Source organism: Podarcis raffonei, chromosome 8 (genome assembly GCF_027172205.1).
Source record: "Podarcis raffonei isolate rPodRaf1 chromosome 8, rPodRaf1.pri, whole genome shotgun sequence".
NCBI classification, from domain to species: Eukaryota; Metazoa; Chordata; class Lepidosauria; order Squamata; family Lacertidae; genus Podarcis; species Podarcis raffonei.
This window is the reverse complement of record NC_070609.1, coordinates 51,202,653-51,224,516: the sequence shown is the minus strand read 5'-3', so window position 1 is coordinate 51,224,516 and position 21,864 is coordinate 51,202,653. Positions and strand designations below refer to the sequence as shown.

The following is a 21,864-nucleotide window of genomic DNA, read 5'->3' as shown; positions in this document are numbered from 1 at the left end:
CCTCTCTGAAGCCCTTGCTCCGCCCCCCAGCCCGGAGTCTGGGGCGGGGAGGAAGAAGGGAGCTCTCCTTTCCCCGCCTGCTGCTGCTTTTCTCCCCACACACTGCTGCAACCCAGCAAATATGTACAGGCTGGATGTAACGGAGACCTTTGCCGGCCTCAGCCTGCCTGGCCATCTCCACACACAGGCGTCCCTGAACTTTGCCAGCACTTTCCAGTTCCGCAGCTCTGATGTCCTCCTGGTTACCTACCCCAAATCAGGTAAGGGCTGTGTGAGGCAGGGCAGTGGAGGGAAAAGCCCCTCAGAGGCTCACGGACCTCCTGCCCTCCTTTCTGTCTGCAGCAAAAGCGTTGCTTGGGCTGAAACAGGAACTTAGGGAGTTGCTTTATTCTGTGTACAAATGGCCAGCTTGAAACATAGCTAGGTCACCCTTCTTCTTCCTTTTTATTTTAATTACCATATTTACTTGAATCTAATGCTCAACTTTATTACGTCGCAAAAATCGAGGGGTGCATTAGATTCCATGGCGCATTAAGGTAAAGGTAAAGGGACCCCTGATCATTAGGTCCAGTCGTGACCGACTCTGGGATTGCGGCACTCATCTCGCTTTATTGGCTGAGGGAGCCGGCGTACAGCTTCCGGGTCATGTGGCCAGCATGACTAAGCTGCTTCTGGCGAACCAGAGCAGCGCACGGAAACGCCGTTTACCTTCCCGCCGGAATGGTACCTATTTATCTACTTGCACTTTGACGTGCTTTTGAACTGCTAGGTTGGCAGGAGCTGGGACCGAGCAACGGGAGCTCACCCCGTCACGGGGATTCGAACCGCCAACCTTCTGATCGGCAAGTGCTAGGCTCTGTGGTTTAACCCACAGTGCCACCTGCGTCCCTCCATGGCGCATTAGACTCGAGTAAATACGGTAGGGTTTATTTAAGGGAACGGTGCATCAGAATGCGGTGTTTTGCAAGAAACAACAGGTTAGGTACAGGCTAGATATGGGTTGCTGGTAACTGATTGCAGGGTAAATGAGAGTGTGTATACAGCCTTGGTCAGACCACTGGTCTACTGAGCTGATGGGGCCCTCCAGGGTTTCAGGCAGGGGCCTCTCTCTCCCAGGTCTATCTGGAAATGCTCAGGACTGAAGCTAAGACAGGCTGCATGCAAAGTAGATGTTGTACCCCTGAGCCACAAAGATCTCTTAGCTGCATAGGAAGCTGTCTTACACTGTCAGAGCATGGTCTGTCTAGTCCAGTGTTGTCTTCTGTGACTGGCAGCGGCCCTCCAGGATTTCAGTGCAGGTTCTGCCCCAGCCATACCTGGAGATGCTGGGGATTGAATCTGGGCCCTTCTCTTATATGGAGTTTTAGGCACACTTTCACTTATGTACACAGTTTTGTGTTATTATTTATTGTACTCTTACCAAGTAACTCAAAGCAACCTACATTAAAACCAATTAAAATCAACAGTAAAAACCTAAAAACACAACAATTCAAATAAAAGACTAAAAACACAAACAAAAAGGCAGGACTACAAGCCCTACCCCATGAAAAGAGGCCACGGTATCCTTCAAATCAGAGGGCAAAAGTCCAGGGGGGGGGGAATAAAAGTCTTTGTCCAGTGCCTAAAACAGTATGAAGATGGCACCAGGTGTACTTCTCTGGGGAGAGCATTCCACAAACAGGGGTCCTCCACTGAAAAGGCTGTTTGTGTGTTGTCACCCTCCAAGCCTCCTGTGATGGGGGCACACAAAGAAGGGCCTCAGATAATGATCGTAGGGTCTAGGTGAGTTCTTGTGGGGAGAGGAGGTTATTGTGGACATGAGCCACATAAGGCTCAGCATTTTGAACTGTACACTTTATTTGCTTAGAAAACTGCACTGCGAAATTGAGAAAAGGACGGATTTCAAAAGATACCTCTGTTTTCATTTGCATGCTGTTTGAGATGTGCAGATTAGAAAAGTTTGTGGTAAAATGCAAACCAAACCAAATGTCTCACCCATCCTTAGATAGTGTGATAACTTTTTAAACAACCAGAAGCCTTCCTGTTAGGTATTTTAGGTCAAGATCTGCCGAAAGAGAAAAGGACATTGTTTATGTATGCTACTACAGCGGTGAAAATTTTGATAGCACAAAACTGGAAGACTGGAGGAATTCCAACAAATGAACAATGGCAAGAGAAATTGATGAATTATGCAGAACTGGCAAAACTGATGGATAGACTACGAGAAAAGGACAACAGTGACTTTGAAAAAGAGTTGGAACCTTTTATAACATATTTGCAGAAACATTTAAAATAATGAAGAAATGATATAGTGGATTGTAAGAAATAGAAGTATGCAATAAGGGGGTAACAAACCAGAAATGGAAGCTGAGAGAAGCCCGGGAGGGAAGGGTGAAGATGTGTAATATGTATGTTATTGATATGAGATGTTTGTAATGACAGAAAAGGAAGTTAATAAAAAATTATTTTTAAAAAAAAGATAGTGTGATAACTTTGAGTGTGGGAGATAGGTGGTGTCTAGTGAAAACCCAGGCAGTGCAAAGAGGAAGTCCATCTCGATTTTAATCATGAACATCACCTGGCACATTGGGTTGCTCCAGGTTCATAGCAGTGGGCTGGTCCCAGCATCACGCTTTGGCCTTCAAAGCTGCATGGAACCAGTGCCCTAACCAGTGGCTCAGTTTTGCAACAGGATGGTGACTCAATCTGTAGTTCCCTATCACCACCACCACCCTCAACAAACTTTTTGATACTCATACCTGCAGTGAAGGATGTGGTGTCAGAATGCGGCCACACCACTGTATAATTCAGCTTTGCTAAAAGGGTCCAGCAAATTAAACAAATTAATCCGTTTCTGATTGGGGTGGGGAGAAACAGGACATGCTCAGCTCACCTGTTTTTTCCTTTCTGGGATGCCTCTTGTTTTATCATGGAGACAAGATTAGGCAGTTTGTAAAGTGGAAGGCCAAGGGGCTTCTTAAGCTAAGAGATCTCCCCCCCAAATGACAAGTTAGAGGAGAGAAACTGGAAAGTGTACTGAAAAATGTGTAGTTTAATTGCAGGGGTGGGTGGTTGCACCTCATATCCAGCTTGAATACCGCTAGACAGAGATGTATGGAGTGTTAGGAGAGGGGTGTTACCTGTGGTGGGAGACATGTCATGCTCCTTTTGGGGTAGTTTGTCCACTTTTGATACCCATCCTGCACTCAGCGCTGAACTATGGCTCCTACAAGCCGTCAACATGTGACAGTGGCCACACCCCAGCAACAGCTTTGATGACTGGCTAAAGCAGGTGAGGGTAGCCAATGGGTCTCAAGCCCTCATTGATCTAGGGACTTCCCCTGCATGCAAAGACAAGCTCCAGCTGATTGAGTGGACAAGACCAATAGTGGGTCCAATGATCAAGAAGGTGGTTTCTACACGTGCTGTAGAGGGAAGTGAGGGGCAGCTGGAGCTCGGCAGCCTGGGAAAGTAGCCCATCTAGGAGAAGGAAAGCATGAGAGATGAGGCAATGTTCTGATGACCAGAGGGTGGTAGAGGTTGCGGCTGTAAGTTGAAGGGTCTGCATGGAGTTAAGACGGACAGCATCGAAGGCCTTCAGATTCCTAAGCTGTCCCGTTGATCTCTGTGCTGACCTACCCTTTGAAGTCAAAGTGATATGTGTCAAGTTGCATTGTCTTTCACTTCCACCTTCCTTCACACACTTTTCTCTGGACCTTGAGCCAACAGGTCATCTCAGATGTATCTTCTGAGAACCAAGGGGCAAGTCTGGCTTCTTTGTTTCTCCAACTAATTAGTGCTGTAGAACTCAAGAATATACTTCCCTTAATAAACATAACCTTTCTTGTTTTATAGTCCCAGTCTGAACACCTTCCATTTGAAGGTGTGCTCCAAAACAAGGATTCCTTTCACTAAGCTTCTGGTATTGCAGCAAACTCCGTTGGCTGACACAAAATTTGGTTATGTTATCTGAAGCAGTATCCAAATGCGTGGCGAACGGACTGATAAACCGCTTTCCAAAATATATACTAGAGACTACAGAAATGAATTTAACAAATAGCAAAATAAAAGAAATTCTTTACCCTCTCCATATCTGTGTTGAGCCTCAACTATCTCTGCTAGACTGGTACCAATGATGAGAAGCTGAAGCAGAACCACATCTGGTAATAATGACAACGAGGCCACGGACTCACTGAGAGACAAGTGGGGAGCAGTCGGCCCAAGAGTTTTCCAGTATCTGGATTAGAGACTCGAGGAAGCCTTTCATTTGTGCCAATGGGAGTTTCTACTGAAATGCAATAGCAGCTTTAGAAGCTCTTATTTTTGTTGTGGACCTTGGCAGAGAGAGAAAGAGAGAGATGGCTGCATAAACACCATACCTCTAAAGCATATTCCCACACTGCCCAAAAAATCCTTGTAACTGTAGGGGTGCTGGGAATTGTAGTTCCATGAGGGATGGACTACAGTTCCCAGAATTCGTTTGTGTGTGTGTGTTTGTGTGTTTTAAATGTTTGGTATGTATGCAGAGAGAGAGAGAGAGAGAGAGAGAGAGAGAGAGAGAGAGAGAGAATGTGTTCAACGTGGGTGGCGCTGTGGGTTAAACCACAGAGCCTAGGATTTGCCGATCAGAAGGTCGGCGGTTCGAATCCCTGCGACGGGGTGAGCTCCCGTTGCTCGGTCCCTGTTCCTGCCAACCTAGCAGTTCGAAAGCACGTCAAAGTGCAAGTAGATAAATAGGTACCACTCCAGCGGGAAGGTAAACGGCGTTTCCATGCACTGCTCTGGTTCACCAGAAGCAGCTTAGTCATGCTGGCCACATGACCCGGAAGCTGTATGCTGGCTCCCTCGGCCAATAAAGCGAGATGAGCGCCGCAACCCCAGAGTCGGTCACGACTGGACCTAATGGTCAGGGGTCCCTTTACCTTTATGTATGCAGAGAGAGAGAGAGAGAGAGAGAGAGAGAGAGAGAGAGAGAGAGAATGTGTTCAACTCTCCTCCCCTCCTCCCAAAATGTCTGCCAAGGAGTTTCCATACCAGAAACGACTGTAGACATATAACAATTTATTCATAATTGTTGGATTTTCTACAGCAAGGGAACATCTGGATTAAATGTATAAAAAGTAAGGGTTGGCATTTTGATGATGATGATGACTTGTGAACATTGCCAAAAAAAACCCCACACACAAAAACCTGAACCAATGCCACAGCAAACTCCCATCTGGACCTGCCCCAGTCTATAAGAAATGTCTAACTCATGCTTTTATTCTTTGAATGACATCAAATGAATAAGCTAACACAGGCTGCATGCACACCATACATTTAAAGCACAAGATCTTCCCTCTAAAGAATTCTGGAACTATAATTTACCCCCGCAGAGCTACAATTTCCAGCACCCTTAACAAACGACAGGTCCCAGGATCCTTTGGTGGAAGTCATGTGCTTTAAATGTGCGGGGTGTGCACATTCACAGTTTATCTCATCCATGCAATACATTTAAAGCACATTTAAAGGGCATAGCTTCCTCCCAATAATATTGGGAAATGCAGTTTTTAAGGGTGCTGGGAACTGTTACTCTGTGAGGGATGAAACTACAGATCCCAGGATCCTTTGTACTTCTCATGTATAGTGTGGATGTGACCAAAGGTGGACCAAAGACTGCCTTCGCTAGTCTGTAACCTTATTACACCCTATATGAATAAGCCTTCTTCCTTGCAACAAAAACAATTGCAGTCCTTACATTTAACAAGCCTGCCATTAATGAGGTTGTCCCTGGAGGTTATGCAGTGGTTGGAGGTCAGAGGCCTTCCCCTGCTAATGTTCTTGTCCTCCCCTCTAGGCACCACCTGGATGCAGGAGATCCTGACCTTAATCTACAGCAAAGGAGACCCTCAGCCTGCCAAGAACATCCCCAACTGGACCCGGAACCCATGGCTGGAGCACACCTACTTCTCAGAGATTCTCCGGGAGACAGAAGGACCTCGCCTCCTCACCACCCATTTGCCCTACCGTGTGTTATCAGCTTCTCTGAGGAAAGCTAAGCCCAAGGTATGTGCAAGGAGATCCCATACTTGGACATATTTCTCATGGAATCAGGACAGGGCTGGCTCTACTGTTAGGTAACCGTCTCAGGCGGCAGATGTCCGGGGGTGGCAGCAGCAGCCTTCATGGCTGTTTCCTCCTGAGCCCCTTGGCCATTCCCTTCTGCTGGAACATAAACAGCTGCCTTTTTGAAGGCAGACTATTGTTCCTTCTGGCTCAGTGTTGGCTACATCAGGCATGGGGAAGCTCAGGCCTCTCTAACTGGCCCCTGGGCCCCTCCCCGCAGCACACCAGCTCTCCCTAAGCCATACCCCCTCACTGGCCCTGCTGCACACCCTCGTTGGGTGTTTTTGCTCAGCAGGAATATATCCTTGAACTCTTGCTTGGCTGGATAGAGAACAGAGAAGGCGCGTGAATGTGTGTGGAAACTATGCTACTGTTTAAAGGTAAAACTTGCACCCCTTTGCCCCACCCATTTTTGCCTCTTGCCACACCCACCACTGGCATGTGGCCCCCAGAAGTCTCCCCAGAAGGGAATGCAACCCTTGAGCCCAAAAGGGGTTCCCCACCCCTAGTCATCAACACTTGGACTGGCAGCAGCTCTCCAAGATTTCCCACCAGGCATTTTAACTTAAGGAAACTTATTGGCAACCAGCAGCACTCTCAAAAAGATAAGAAAGATGGTTTTGACTCTGTATGGTCTCGATTCATGTCGTTTATTAACAACAGTACTGCGGAATTCCTTCTGTCTCAGTCACAGCAGCCGCTATGGAGAAATTATCTTAACACTTTAGATTGAAGAATACCCTGTGGATGTGAGTTTAATCTGTAATGTAAAACATTTTCCAAGTCTGTTTTGATGTCATGTGGATGACTACATACAAGACTTAACATGCATACATGTATTTGTCCGGAAGACAACACTTTATGTTTTGTATTTTATTTTTTACAAATTTCATTAAAGTTTGTAAAAGGGAGGGGGATAAGAATATAGGAAGAGCCTTGCCCTCTTAGGTTGCATGCACACCATACATTTAAAGGACACTTGCTCCAAATAATCCTGGGAGCTGTAGTTTGTTAAGGGTGCTGGGAATTTTAATTCTATGCAGGGTAAGCTACAGTTTATCCTGGAAATGTGCTTTAAACACTATGGATTTTATGCAGCCTTAGATGGCTTTAAAATTTGGAGTTAGACAACTTCAGGGAGGATAAGGCTATCCGTGGCTGTTAGTCATGATGGCTCTATGCAGTCTCTAGATTCAGAATTTGTATGCCTATGGGCACCAGTTCCTGGGGAACAATCGCAGCAGGGGGGTCTTGTTTGTGGGCTTCACAGAGGCACTGAGGTGGCCATTGTGGGGCTGGTCGGTTGCTTCCAGAAGGGCTCTTGTTATGGAGGGGAAGGAAAATGGAGGGGTGCTTTTCGTCCTTTCCACCTGGGCTGCGTCGTGCTGACCTACATGGCGTGTGCCCTCTGCCTCTTGATTTGCTCCAGCAGGTGATCCACCTGACCAGAAACCCCAAAGATGTTGCTGTGTCCTTCTATCACTTCTGCAGGATGGCCAAATTCTTCCCTGACCCTGGCACCTTTGATGAGTTCCTCCTCAGCTTCTTGGATGGCACAGGTGTGTGAGTCAGGTCAGGCATCTCTGCGTCACAGGTGTCATTTGGGCTGCCTGCCTAACAATGCCTTAACTATCATGGCTTCAATCACACACACACCCCAGAGCCACCTGGGAATATGTTGTTTTGAGATGATACAGATACTTCTACCTAATAGAGGAAGGGCCAAAGCTCAGTGGTGAAAGGTCCCGGGTTCAATTCAGAGCATCTCCAGAAGAGATGCATGTCTGAAACCCCAGAGAGCCTGTCAGTGTAGCCCAGAGGTGGGGAACCTTTTTCTGTCTGAGGGGCACATTCCCTTTGGGTAACCTTCCAGGGGCCTGAGCACAAAAGCCCTCTCCCTTGCTGCATGCTTTCCATCAACTGATATTCAGAAGCATTATTGCCTCTGACTGTGGAGAGCCTTATTCTCTATGAATGTGTCCAGTCCTCTTTCAAAGCCATTGCCCGCTTTGAGAGCAAGATCCATAGTTTAATGCACTGCGTGAAGAAGTCCTTTCTTTTATCTGTCCCGAATCTCCAAACATTCAGCTTCATTGGACATCCATGATTTCTAGCATTGAGAGAGAGGGAGGAAAACATTTTCTCTATCCACTTTCTCTGTGCGCTGCATAATTTTATAAACTTCACATCTTGCTCACCTGTTCTCTAAACTAGTTGCTGGGTCATTTCTCTTGGCAGCAACACTGTGCCCAGGGTGTTTCCTAGGGCAGCTGGGTGCGCTGCAAGACACAGAGTGTCATGGAGACCCCAGTGACCTTAAGTTGCAGAGGGCCCTATCCACAGTGTACTGGGCCCTGGAAAACCTGTTAGCATCCCATTCCTCAGAGTAAGCAAAAGGCAGAGTTTGTATTTCCCACCTCTGGAATCTGGCCTGATTTTGAAATTGTACCTTTAAATTAGCATATACAAATTTTATGCAAATTTGCACTGTGGGCCTGTGCCCTGGAGTCATTTAAATACCCAGTAGCACTGAGGGCTGGGCCCATAATAATGTTACCTGCAGCAACAGAAATTCAGTTCCCTACAGTGTCATCATTGCTGCTAAAAAGCCATGAGGAAACTCATAAAAGCTGAGATTTAAGGTCACAATAACACAGTAAAAGAACATATAACTTCTCTCCCTGTGTGCTATCTGGGATCTTTGCTGCTAGCAATAGTGCCTGTTTGTAAACCTTACATTTGCTCGCATTTTTATTTTACTCTGGGATCTCTAGTGCTACCAGTACAATCTTAGTACTACTACAACTTACTGCTTCTATTTGGAATCTCTAGTACCACTAGAAGTGTCATATTATTACTACAATCTGGATCCCTACTGCTACCAGTAGTGTCTTTTTCTCTTTGAAATCCAGTTTGTTTGTTTTTTTGAAAAATAAATAAATAAAAATAAAACATTTGGGGGCAGTCTGGCCGCCATTTTAAAACAATTCAAAATAGTAATTGAAATTCTTACACAAATATGAAACCATAATAAGCAGCTGTTTGATTTCTGCCCTCTGAGGTTTGTACTGAGATTCCAGGAGGGTCACTCTAAGGGAATGTAGCTTCTTAAATTTCCAGCTGTGTTAGCTTGGATGCCTTCCCTAACTTCTGCCCTTTTAATATGAGCTTATGAAACACTTTTCTAGCAAACACCCACAGGACAGCAGAGGTCAGGTTTCCCTTTTGATCGCAGCAAAGTTCACTGCAGTTTGCAAAGCCTTGGAGCTGTGTGATTTTAGTCATTGCAAAGTGGCAGTTCTGAAAAGCAGAACCACTAAATAAACCCAGCTTCTACGTAATTTGCTTGAACTGGTAGTTATTGAGACCGCCTTTATTTAATCAGAAATCCAGTTGAGACAGCTTGCTGTGAAAGAGAATGGGAAGGATCCTTGCACCTATGGAACTTCTGCCTGTCATACCACTAATGTTAAAGGCACAGTACACTTTCTATTCTATTCTATTCTATTCTATTCTATTCTATTCTATTCTATTCTATTCTATTCTATAAGTGGCAACTCCAACTGTGCCAGATCACTAGTTTTGATTCTTCCTATTTTAGATGGGGAGCCTGTTCCCTGCATTACTAGGGGAGATTTGTTGATTCAGAGCAACATTGCACACTTAGCTATTTACCTTTGCTTAAATGAGCCAGAGCCACTGGATTAACCACATTCTGAAATCTCAGCAAAGGGCGTGAGGGTGGAATGGACCCTGCCCTCCAGGGAGACCTGTAGACTGGCTGGCTGGCATTATTGCAGGGATGGAAAACATCAGACCCAAAGCCTCTCTGTGTGGCCCTTGGAACTCTCCCCAGTCACACACACCCTGCAACAGTCCCCAAGTGCTTTTGCTGGGCTGGAATGTGTCCTTGAATTCTGATCATACCACTTGCTTTTGTGGATGGAGGTTAGAGCGTTGTGTGTTGAAAGTAGCCTACTCTGTATAAAAGTAACATTTACAGTCATTGCCTCAACCACTTTTGCATCTCGTCTTGCCACTGCTCCCATGTGGCCCTCAGAAGGTCACCCCAGACTAAGATTAATGCAATGTTGTAGGCAAAGGTGCTACTTTCACCCTCTGACCCATCTCTTCTGTCCTGTCCCACACAGTGCACTATGGCTCCTGGTTTGAACACACCAGAGGCTGGCTCAGCTGCAAGGAGGAGTTGGATGTTTTCTACATCACCTACGAGGAACTGCATCAGGTGAGTTTCCCTAGCCCAGGGGTCACCAAACTTTTTCAGCAGGGGGCTGGTCCACTGTCCCTCAGACCTTGTTGGGGACCGGACTATATTGGGGGGGGGATGAATGAATTCCTATGCCCGACACATAACCCAGAGATGCATTTTAAATAAAAGCACACATTCTACTCATGTAAAAACACGCTGATTCCAGGACCGTCCACGGCCCGGATTTAGAAGGCGATTGGGCTGGATCTGGCCCCCGGGCCTTAGTTTGCCTACCCATGTCCTAGCCCCCATGCACATGATATGGGTGGTTAAATTGATGCAGCCTTTGGTTTGGAGAGCAGGTGGGAGGTCTTGCTTTGGGAGGGTGAGTGTGAGCAATTGCCCTGGAGTGACAGGTTCATGCAGGCAGCTCAGGGAACAGGTTGGATGGTGATGCTTGAGGAAGGGCTGCAGATTAGCAGCAGAAACCCTGCTTTGCATGCAGAAGGCTCCAGGTTCAATCCGTGGCATTTCCAGGTGGGGCTGGGAAAGGTTCATCTGAAACTCTGCAGAGTCTCTGCTAATCAATGTATAGACAATATCAGAAAGCTACATTCCCTGTATTGTTTTGCTATAGCTTAGCAGCAGAGCTCCTGCCTTTCATGCAGAAGGCCCCTGGTTCAATCCCCAGCCTCTCTAGGTAGGGTTGAGAGAGATTCCTTGCCTGAAACCCTTGAGTGCTGTTCCCAGTAAGTGTAGACAATACTGAACAAGGTGGGCCAATGGTCTAACTAGGTATAAGCTTCCTCTGTTCCCTTTTCCAGCTTTAAAAAAACCCCAGCTTTGCAGAGTAGCTGGACATGCTGCAAAGCTCAGTGCCAGTGAGACCCTGGGCACCTACCCATCTTGATTTGCCCAGGGGCAAATGAGTGTCCCAGGCCTGTGCCTTGAGTGTTTTATGTGTCTCTCAACAGCTGGATGTAGCCTGTAAGGTCCAGCTTCTTCCCTCTACTCACTTCTGTGATCCCAGGGTAGGGATAAGAGATAAATTCGATTCAGTTTGCACGTTCTGAAACAATACACAAACTGAAGCAGCAATCTTTTGAAATCTGTACTTCTCTGAATTTTGCAGCACAGTTCTCAAGACAAGGAAGGTCCACAAAATGCACCAACCTGAGTAAAGTTTACATTAAAATGATTACATTACTGAAAATGACATGTATTATATTAAGAGAAAGCCGCTTTGCAAAAATGTTTATATTAGGCAAAATTGCATAGAAACGTGTGTGTATTGGGATTTGCAGCTAAAATGCCAGTGAATTTTCATTCTTAAAAAATAAATCTCACACTAATGCAGAAATGCACAGAACTGAACTTAAGATTGAGGAAAATGAGAAACTGAAATGGATTTCCTTGCCTGCCCTTTCCCCAGGATCTGGAAGGCTCTGTGGAGAGACTGAGCGCCTTTCTTGACTGCCCTTTGCAACCAGGCCAGATGGCTTCCATCCAAAAGCATTGTAGTTTTGCTTCCATGAGAAACAACACCATGGTGAATGGTACACTCGTCCCTCATGAGATCATGGATCCAAGCAAGAGCCACTTCATGAGGAAAGGTGGGTGGGGAGACAAGGAGGGCTGGGCAAGTGGGAACTTCTGCAGCAAAGCTGCTGCTCCCTGCTGGAGTTCTGTGCTCCTTCCAAACACACCCAGTATTAGTTTGCTGTAGTCTGTGGCAACGTTTCTCCTGCATGTTCCATCTCAGAAGCCTGCTACAGTAACTCAGAGCAGGGCTGCTAGTGTGGCTGCCCCTGTTCTGCAGAACACCATTCCTGTCGAGATAAAACAGGCACCCACTATCTGCATTTCCCACACTCCTCAGTCACTGATTGCTGCCTCTGGCCAGATGTTGCTGGACAAGGTGATGTCTGCTGTGCTCTGACCCAGCCAGACAATGCCTTTGTGTTCTTCTTAGGTATTGTTGGAGACTGGAAGAACCACTTTTCCCCACTGCAGATTGAGATGTTCAACAAGAAGTACCAGCAGGAAATGGAAGACTGCTGTCCATGTTTCATGGACTGATGGCAACATGATCCAGGAGCCAAGGGATTATAGCCAGCTGGGGATTCCCACGGTGTTCAAAGAACCAAATCCTACACACCAATGTGGGTGTATGGGGACCAGCTTGCCAGAAAAGGGCAGCCACTGGACAAAGGCTCTGCAGGGACCTTTCCCATGCCAGATGAAATGTGAACAAGCTCCGAGTCAAGGTTGTCACCCACATAGACAGAAGCTGTCTACCTCCCATAACCTGGTGTCTACCTTCTGTAACCTGGTGCCCTCCAGATGTTTTGGACCAGAACTCCAATCAACATCAGCCAAGTTGACCATTGATGTTGATAAGAGTTGTAGTCTGAAACACCTGGAGGGCCCTCACCAGCAATGAAGATCTTTTACCTGAGATTCCTGTTACCTGAGGTCCTTTAACCAGAGATGGGTGAGATTGAAATGGGGATCTTCTTCAGAGAAGCCACATTCTCTGCCAATGAGCAAGGGGTGGTTGGGAAGGCTCTGTGGGGAGTAAATTACCAGCTTACAACTCTGGCAGGGGTGGGGAACCTGATCCAGGCCCTCCGTATGCTGTTGGACTCTAGTTCCTATCAGTCCCAGCCAGGATGGACAGTGCTCAGCAGTCTTTTAAGTAGTCAGCTGCCTGTACCCAGGACTCAATAAAATGTTTTATCAGTACCATCTTGTGTGTATCCTAAACGATGCTGGAACTCACAGAAGTAGTAAAGTGTGCTTCATCGGTTTTGTATTACTTATCCCTTGCTTCTTTTTTTTTTTACACCCACACCACAAAGTACATAAAAATACAATAAAAATAAATAAACTGCTAACAACCTTGAAAAATATATATATATAAAGACAAACAGCAACAGCACATCCGTTAAACATCCAAACCTAAAAATCCAGAATGGCTGTTGGCTGAGGCTGATGGGAATTGTAGTCCAAAGCTTCTGGAGGGCAGCAGGTTAGGGAAAGGTGGCCATTTATCTCTCTTTCACACACATGGACCAGACATAGTTCTGTGGTGCTCTGATACCCAAGTGGGGACCCATGTACACAGGAGTGAGTTATATTCTGACACACTGAATTAACTCCCTGTCATTTTTATAATGGTTTTCCTGTATTGTATTTGCATTTTCTGCCACCACATTTTATAATTTGCCACCCTGGAAATGTTGTTGAGTGAGGGAGAGAAATCCATTAGCAGCTTTTATGAGGCTGTAGAAGACCTCACGTGAGCTATAGTGTCAGGAGACTGAGTGAACTCTGTTGCTTAGGGGCCAGGAAGCGAAAGGCTCAGTTGAGTTCTACAGAGTGTTCCAGCAGCCACCCCCCACCTACAAATGCAATATCACTCAAAATTGTTCTTGGGCTATGCTGTATTCTAAAGGGGAAGAATATAATGGAAAGGAATGAAAAACAGCAGCACAGAGGAGATTGCCAATGGCATTTTCTCAACCTGCTCTGTTGCCTTTCACAGCCCACTGACATGCTGCCATCCAGAAGTTGAGATTTCCTCCCCCACCCGCATGTCAGGAAAAGCTTCACCATGTCAAATCCTGCACAATAGGCTTCTGTCAAGGCAGAGGAACAGGGCCAGAAAATTATGCTGGCAATTCTCCCTCCATCCCCCAAACTACTGGCATGAGGGAGGGGGAAGCAACCCAAGGGCCTTTGACAGTGCTAGCAGAAAATAAAAATTAGGAGGCAGAATCCAAAAGTTATTTCAAAAATCTTTATTTTTATTCAATCATTTTAAATTATAACTTAATAATTTTTCTCCAAGGAACACAACACTTACAGATCAGAAAGGAAAGGGGGAGGGTGGAGACAGAAAGGATTGTTACTTACACACAGAACTCCAAGCCACAAAAGGATTTTTAAAAGGCTTGGAAAACAATAAAACAGAGGGGGATAGTTTTAGAGAGAGGTTTGGGTTTACAAAGTAGATTTGGATCATTTCATGCTGTTTTTCTTTTCTTTACATAAAAAAACAATAATACTCTCAATATGGCTATTTTAAGCAAATCAGATACAAACATGCTATTTCGCATAATCGCTGCTGCACAACAGCTACAGAGTGGGAGAGAACCCCCCCACACACACACAGAGGGTAGGAATATTGCAGGTGAAAGGAGGAAAACAAATAGAGGGCTCTTGACATCCCATCATGAACACAGCTAGTTTTCTGAACAGAAGCCCTGCCTGAGATCTTAGTCCAATTTTGTTGCAGCAGAAAAAAAATTCTGTAACAAGTTTGCCCCAATACCCCACCCGACACTGGCCTTTTTGCAAAAATAAATAAATATAGAAATAAAAAATGCCTACTTAGAGAGGGAAAAAGTTTCCCAAGAGAATTAGTCACTCTCTATGCAATGGCTTGTGTTTCTGCATGTCTGTAACTGCTAGGATCTTAAGGGGGGGGAGGCAATTGAATCAGAAACCTTGAACTCTTCATTCAGAGACGTTGATCTCTTCAGTTCTCTGTTCTCACTCTGAATCATTTAAAAACTAGTGTATAAAATAGTTAAGAAGAAGAGAGCGATGTGGGGGCAGGGAGAGACAAGGTTATGTAAAAACTGACTGGGCAGCAACAGGATACAGGGAGGGAGGGTCGAATTCTGCTGTAAAAACAGTCACAGGAGTGCTACATGCTATATCATGGCCTCTGGGAACAAGGAACTAGTTGCCCAAGCATTTTCCACCCCTGTGGGATGAGGTGAATCCAAGTGGTGGTCTTTTTCAGTGGGGTTTGCAGTCTTGTGAAAGTGCTGGCACGTGTCTTCTGTTTTAACCCACTGCATCCTAGTAAATCTCTTTAGAGGAGGAGTGGAGAGCCTTTGGACCTCCAGACTCCCACTGGCCCTGCTCTCAAGGGCTGGAGGAGTTGAAGCTTAGCAGCGTTCAGAGGGACAAAGGTTTTCCACTTCTGCTTGAGATGAAGAAATTCCAAGATGTTCTGAAGTCTGGTATGGGGTCCGTGGCCAATTCAACATGCCAAAAAGGGGGGGGGACCCTACAGGGTAGGTCAGCTCAGATCAACTTCACAGATGTTTTCATTTCATGGCAATTTCTTCTTCGGTTCATGAGCCTTGGCTTTTACGGAACGTGATGATGGGTCTCCCACACGTGTTTTTCTGTCAACAGCCCAGCACACTGGAGGAGGGAAACGACTAGCTAAAACCCTACTCTTAAAATTCAAGCAGATGGCAGAGTCTGGCTGCTAAAGGAGCATTAAAATAGTCACCATGACCCTTACCATTTTTCATATTTTATTACTATTATTATTTTTAAAAGGGTTTCTCTCCTCACCACCAAGTCTCCTTTCCGTGGGTCTGGGGGAACAAAATGATTGCTGCAGTGTTTGTAATGGTGAAGAGAGGAGGAATAGAGAGAGAGAACAGAAATAGAAATATAAATGGGGGGGGGAGGCAGCTCTCTGCTCAACTAGATGTTCCAGTGACCCTTGCTTTCCTTTTACACCCCTTGTACAACTTTTGCCTGCGGCTGCTCTACCACCTCTTCCCAGCAGTTGCCTGGTGCTTTTTTTGGGGGGGGGGGCAAACCACTCAATGTTTTGGCGAAGCAGTTCTGAAAAGTGGGAGCAGGCGCGTCAGGGCGTGATGTGGCACAGCACTCGTCCCCAGCTCCTTGGCCTCCTCAGCTTAGAGCCTAGTTCAGCACAGCCAGTCACAAAAATAACCCCCAAGTGGAAGCCCAGCCAAGTAAGACACTGAGTTTCCTCTCTTGAATCACTTCCTGGCATGGCTGTTTCCAGAACTGCCCTTCCAACTGCTTAGGCATCCAGGTCTCTCCCAAAAGATACATGCAGATGTGCTCCAGGAATGGCCCTCATGCTGCAGCAAGGTTTCCTCAAACCAGACTGAACTCAGTAAGGAGAGCCTGGATGGGTGTTGGTTTGTTACAGTTTGGCTTGGCCTTCTTGGAAAAGCTGATGCTGGGAGACTCATGTTGCAGGAGGAGCCTTAGGGGGAGGTTATGCTGCTCACAGCCGCACTGACGGTAGGGAGCTCCTGCTGCTGTTGCTGCTGCTGCTGCTGCTGCTGCCACCATTGGTCCTCTGTGGCCTTATAGCAGGGCCAGCACAGCTTATGCCCGATCTTCTGGAACTTGTGCCGGAAGCTCCTGTTGGTCCAGAAGTAGACAAAGCAGTTGAGGAAGCCGCTGCCTATGGGGAGCCACAAGGCCACCATCTCAACCCATCCATGGACTCTTTTGTGGGTGATAGCTGGAATGAGACAGCACAGGGAAGGCATGTTTTAGCCAGGAGGATGCAATGCATTTATTTTATTTCATTCTTTATCTTAGAATTTTTTTGTTGTTTCTTTTATTTCTTTATAAAATTTGTATACTGCCTTTCATCTCTAGATCACAGGGCAGTTCACAGCATTATTTCTTAATGGCTTTATGTTCAAAAGAACCTCTAATAAGTGATATACAGGATAGAAATAAATACAATGCAATATATTAAGAAAACCAAGCAAAAATCATATTAAAATAACACTATAGCGCTCCAAAATTAACAGTGACCAGGCTTGGATTATCCTTCTGGGGAAGCCAGGTGAAATAAAAATGTATTTCATAGCAACCAAAATCCCCAAAGGATTTTGTATGATCCTTAAAGGCACCTGTATTATATCCACTGGAAGGAAGTTCCATGCCATGTGGGCTGCTCAGTTAAAGCTCTGCTACTTGTCACCACTGAGCAGATCTTCTACCACGTAGCTCAGTGGTAGAGCATCTGCCTTGCATGCAGAAGGTCCCAGGTTCAATCCCCGGCATCTCCAGGTAAGGCATAGAAAGACTCACTGTGTGAAATCCCAGACAGTCACTGCCACAAGCAATACTAGATTGACCAATGGTCTGACTCTGTATAAGGCAGCTTCCTATCTAAGAAGTGACTCATCCGATGTCTGCAGCAATATATAGTAGGTAAGGTGATCTCTTACCTGGAGCACTGGTAGATGGTGCACCTTGGGACAGGTAAGGCATAAGACAGGGAGTCCAAGAGCACATGGAGCCAAAGTCAAAGACAGGCAGAGCAAACTCATTCCAGTTTTGTCCCCCTGCTCAGTTCTGCAAAGGCCAATGCTGAGACAGAGGAAGAGGAGGAGGAGGAAACTAACAGGCAGGACCACCCTCTGGACTGGTTATGGGTAAGTAAGAAGGCAGGCTGGTGGGGGTTGGCAGAGGGCAGACTGAGGTTGGAAGGGGAGTACCCTATTCACTCCAATCATGGATAAGCCTTCTCTGCCCCCGCCATGTTGCCTGCAAGCCCATCTTCTATTACACCAACTCAGTTTGGATACATGATCATTTTGAACTAAGTCTCTCTGAATTTAACAGAGCTTACTCCCAAGTAGGGCTGGGTGAATTGGAAAAATGAGAAACTGAAATTAACCCATCTTAAATTCCCTTCTGCACTGAACTTCACACCAGTTTGCGGATTAATATTATTTTCTTAAAGTCTTCATAAGAACCCACCAGCATTTTAATGCGATTTTCTCCTAATATACGCAATTTTTGTTTTGCAATTTTGTTAAATACCATACACACATTTCTGCAAAGCAGTTATGTGTGTTATTTTTGCATGCTATTTCCACCAGGTACCCTAGTATATGCACTTTTCTACACGTTACTCAGATGGAGAAACGGATTGCAAAAGTTAGTGAATTTCAAAAGGGAGGCAGTGTTTCAGTTCACAAATTGTTTCAGAAAGTATGGATTTGGTGGGTTTGCCTTTAAATTTGAAGCAAATCAAATTTCTCCCCCATCTCTACTTCCAGGTAATTGATCTTAGCATAACAGTCTTAGCACTGGCTCCTACTAGTTTCTCTATCCCTCCCAGCCCTACTCTTGAAATGTCATCCACAGACACACACGCCTTACTGCTTGGAAAGAGGAAAATCTACCCAGCAATGTCAGAAATTTGATTGAAACTGTAGTGCTTAATTACCTCAGTCTCTAGACCTCCATGCAAAGACTCGCCCAACCTCATCCATCCTTCTAGGATCAAATTACCTAATGCCAAACAAGTTTTAAACAAGTAAACATTGCAGGTTGTTTATGTTTGGTACATGAGGTCAAAGTCGTTTTTTGTTTGTTTTTAAGCAAGCTTCTAGACCACATTGTTGTGGAAAATCTTTGTGAATAATGCACTGTAGTATTTAGGGAATTGGGGTGTGGGTGTATACGTGTATGTAACGACTGTGTCCTAATTGCAACACAGACAATCTCCCATAGTTTGGGGACATGTTTTCTGTTGTTGCATCCATACAGACTTTTAGTTCTTTATGCTTCTTTGCAGGATGGGGAACAGCAAATCAGACGTTGCAGCTGCTGAAGTGTTTTTCAAACTGCAGATAACCTATTTAGAACAATTATGCTTGCGTTCTCTCTGTTGAATCACTTTGGCTTTTCAATCAATGAAGTACAAATTGCTGCAGAGTTAACCAATACAGCATCTAGTACTTGGAGGTGGGGAGAGCCTCAGGCAGCAATAAGAGTGCCCGTGGCCCTACTTTGCAGAGGACGTTTCTTTGTTTGAACTGCTGTCAGAGGACAGTCCTCTTTTGGGACCGGTCCATGTCAAATTTAAAGATTAAAAAACCCATGAGAAGGGGAGAGCACATCAGCCTTTGAAATTGGCCATCAACAGTTTGTTTTCCAGGTGTTGCTTACTGAGATCCTGGTCATAATCTCCCCATGTGTTGTGACATGTATTGCATTTCCATTATTTTGTACCATATATTTTGGAAACTTGTTTGTCTGATTGCTATGCGTCTGAGCACCTCTTAGGATATCATATCCAAATTTTGCATGCTGGTTCCAGAGCTCAAGAAGCAAGTTTTCATCTATGTTTGGATATAATTAGATACCATTTTGTTTCAAGATAGCAGACCGAACCTTTCAATACTGCACTGATTTGGACCCCCGATTTCAAAACTGCAGCATCTTTTTTGTTTTGTTTTTGTTTCAGCGTCTGGCAAGAGCCTGCTGGTAGTAATTATATCAAAGTGTATCCAGGCGCATATGAATTGCTAGCCAGCCCCCACCCCTGCCCCTCTTGCTTTCGGTTTGCCAGAACTGCTTTGGATCCCCAGAACTGCAATCACCCCCTCTCTGTACACTCACCATTGTACAGCATGGTGACGATGCAGGGCAGCCAGCAGACATAGAAGGCGATGACGACAGGCAGGAGGATGCGGGCTGCAGCATCCAACGGCAGCACACAGCGCATCTTCGGCCCTGCCTCTTTCGCTGGAAGGGCCCTGCCACCTTTCCCACGCCGGCACTGGGAGCGGGCTGCCCGCCACAGACACAGGTTGGCAAAGGTGATGGTCCCAGCAGCAGGGCAGAAAATGGTGCCTGCTATGAAGAGGGAGTAGGTGGTGTTTGAGCCGTAGTCTGGCTCACACAGCAGGGCTGAGGATGAGAAGCGAACTTGGAGCAAGGCTCCTGGGCCCGGCACGGCCAGCGGCACCAGCAGAAGGGCCGGCAGGAGCCAGGCAGCGGTGATGAGGAGGACCACCCTCCTGTGGCTCAGCAGGCGCCTATAGTGCAGAGGGTAGAAAATGGCCACGTAGCGCTCCAGGGAGACACCTGCCAAGGAGTAGAGGGAAGCCCCAAAAATGCAGCAGTTGATGAAGGCCACCGCCCGGCAGGACGACGCCTCCCCTTCTGCTGCCATCGGCCCCACCACCAAGCTACGGTAGAGGTTGAGGGGCACCACCAGCACTGCCAGGGCGGTATCGGCCGCAGCCAAGGACAACAGCACCAGGCGGGTGCTGTGACTCCAGCCGGACACAGAGGAGGCAATGACTGTGATGATGGTCCCATTGCCCACCAGGGCCAGCAGCCCCAAAACACAGATGAAGCTGGTTTTCACCATCCAGCTGCCGCACCACTGCTGAGGGCCACCATTGCTGGGGCAAGGGCCCTGCTGCCAGGAGGGACCTTCTTTAATTTTGTGGTCCTCCCCTACAAGATCCTCAGGCGGCCTTGGCTCAATTGTTTGGGTTTCTTCCTTCCACTTCAGGTTGGGAATTTGTTTTCCCAGGGCATGCCCATCTCTCCTTGCATCTTTTCTCTCTTGTACAGCCAACAGGTTTCCTTTTCTAGACTCCGGCTGCTCTGGTCCTTTAGTCACAGGAGTCCAGGTCTCATTGCATTCTCCCTCTTGAGCAGCCCAGGTGCCTGCTAGCTTTAGAAACAGCAGCAAGATATAGCAGGGAATCATCATGGTTGATAAGCACACCTGCTAGCCTTTCAGGAGTCTTAAGTCTGTGGAGCTGAACCTCACATAGCCTCCTCAGGAGGAGAAGTCACCATCAGGATGCTTTCTTTGGTTGCACTGGGAGGTGGGGGCAATGAAGGAGGCAATTTGCACCTGGAATTCTGTTCTCAGGGTGGAAGGCCTCAAATAGCTGGGACTGGGGGGCTTGAAGGTCCTTGTGGCCCTGGCTGGATTTCTCACACTTTCTTCTATTCTCACACGTGGAGCCCCCCAAATCATGCCCAGGTAACAAGACTGGCCAACCCCTCCAATCCGTACCTGCCAACAGCCACAGATGATGGGAAATGTAGTCCATCAACATCCCTGCAACTGAAGCATGTCCTGCTGAGATGCTGAACACTACAATATGATGCAGGCTGCATTTACCCCATACATTTAAAGCAGTCTTCTGCCACTTTAACATTCATGCCTTCCCCCAAAGAATGCTGGAAACTGTAGTTAAGGGTGCTGAGAGTGGTCATGAGAACCCTCATTGAGCTACAGTTTCCAGCATCCTTAACAAACTACAGCCCCCAGGATTCCTTGGGGGAAAGCCGTAGCAGTTAAAGTGATATCAGAATGCTTAAATGTATGGGGTAGGAGTGACTGCAGAATCAGGCAAGCTGAGGACTTTGCCATGTATAGGACTGGGCTGTACTGTAAACGGGAAAGATGGCAACAAAGACAGCCTTGGAGCTCAGAGCAAAGTATTAGGGCTTGGTTCCACAGTGACACAGTGTGAAATACTGGGCTCTCTTAGTGTCAGCAAGGGATCTCATACTGTCATGATAGTGGCAGCTCCAGGGATGCACCATGAATAGAGTGAAAGACCGTAGCTCAGTGCCTTGCATGCAGAAAGTCCCAGGTTCAACCGCCACCAGTATCTCCAGGCACGGCTAGGAGAGATGCTTGCCTGAAGTCCTGGAAAGCAGCTGCCAGTCAGTGTAGACAATACTGGGCTGCATGCACCAATGGTCTGAGTTGGTAAAAGGCTGCTCCCTGTGTTCCTTTGCTGATAAAGCCCTGAGCATTGGCTTCTTTTCTCGTGAGGTGCAAAAAACATGTCACTCATCACAAGCAGGATATTTTCATGCCATCCTTTATCTACCTAGATGTGGCTCCATCATCCTAGCCTGTTGGCCAAGCTGGTCAAAGAGGGTTGTGGAAGATGGAGTCCAAGGAAGTC

General features: G+C 46.5%; 2 protein-coding genes across 3 annotated transcripts; one reads left to right on the top strand and one right to left on the bottom strand.

Moving 5' to 3' along the window:
* LOC128419395 (sulfotransferase 2B1-like) lies at nucleotides 1-13,060 on the top strand. Of its 2 annotated transcripts, none has more exons than XM_053400028.1 (6): nucleotides 1-260; nucleotides 5,837-6,045; nucleotides 7,535-7,664; nucleotides 10,257-10,351; nucleotides 11,748-11,928; nucleotides 12,288-13,060. In XM_053400028.1, exons 1-6 carry the CDS (start codon nucleotides 122-124, stop codon nucleotides 12,392-12,394), a joined length of 861 nt encoding a protein of 286 aa, XP_053256003.1. In that variant the 5' UTR covers nucleotides 1-121; the 3' UTR covers nucleotides 12,395-13,060. The 2 variants fall into 2 exon arrangements, with proteins under 2 accessions (XP_053256003.1, XP_053256004.1); XM_053400029.1 differs by having other exon boundaries at nucleotides 2-260; nucleotides 7,538-7,664.
* A 1,644-nt stretch (nucleotides 13,061-14,704) lies between these two features.
* On the bottom strand, nucleotides 14,705-20,294 carry LOC128420313 (D(4) dopamine receptor-like). Its single transcript, XM_053401921.1, has 2 exons — nucleotides 19,538-20,294; nucleotides 14,705-16,631 (listed from the first exon to the last, which is right to left on the bottom strand). Exons 1-2 carry the CDS (start codon nucleotides 20,292-20,294, stop codon nucleotides 16,369-16,371), a joined length of 1,020 nt encoding a protein of 339 aa, XP_053257896.1. The 3' UTR covers nucleotides 14,705-16,368.
* Nucleotides 20,295-21,864: the final 1,570 nt, after the last annotated feature.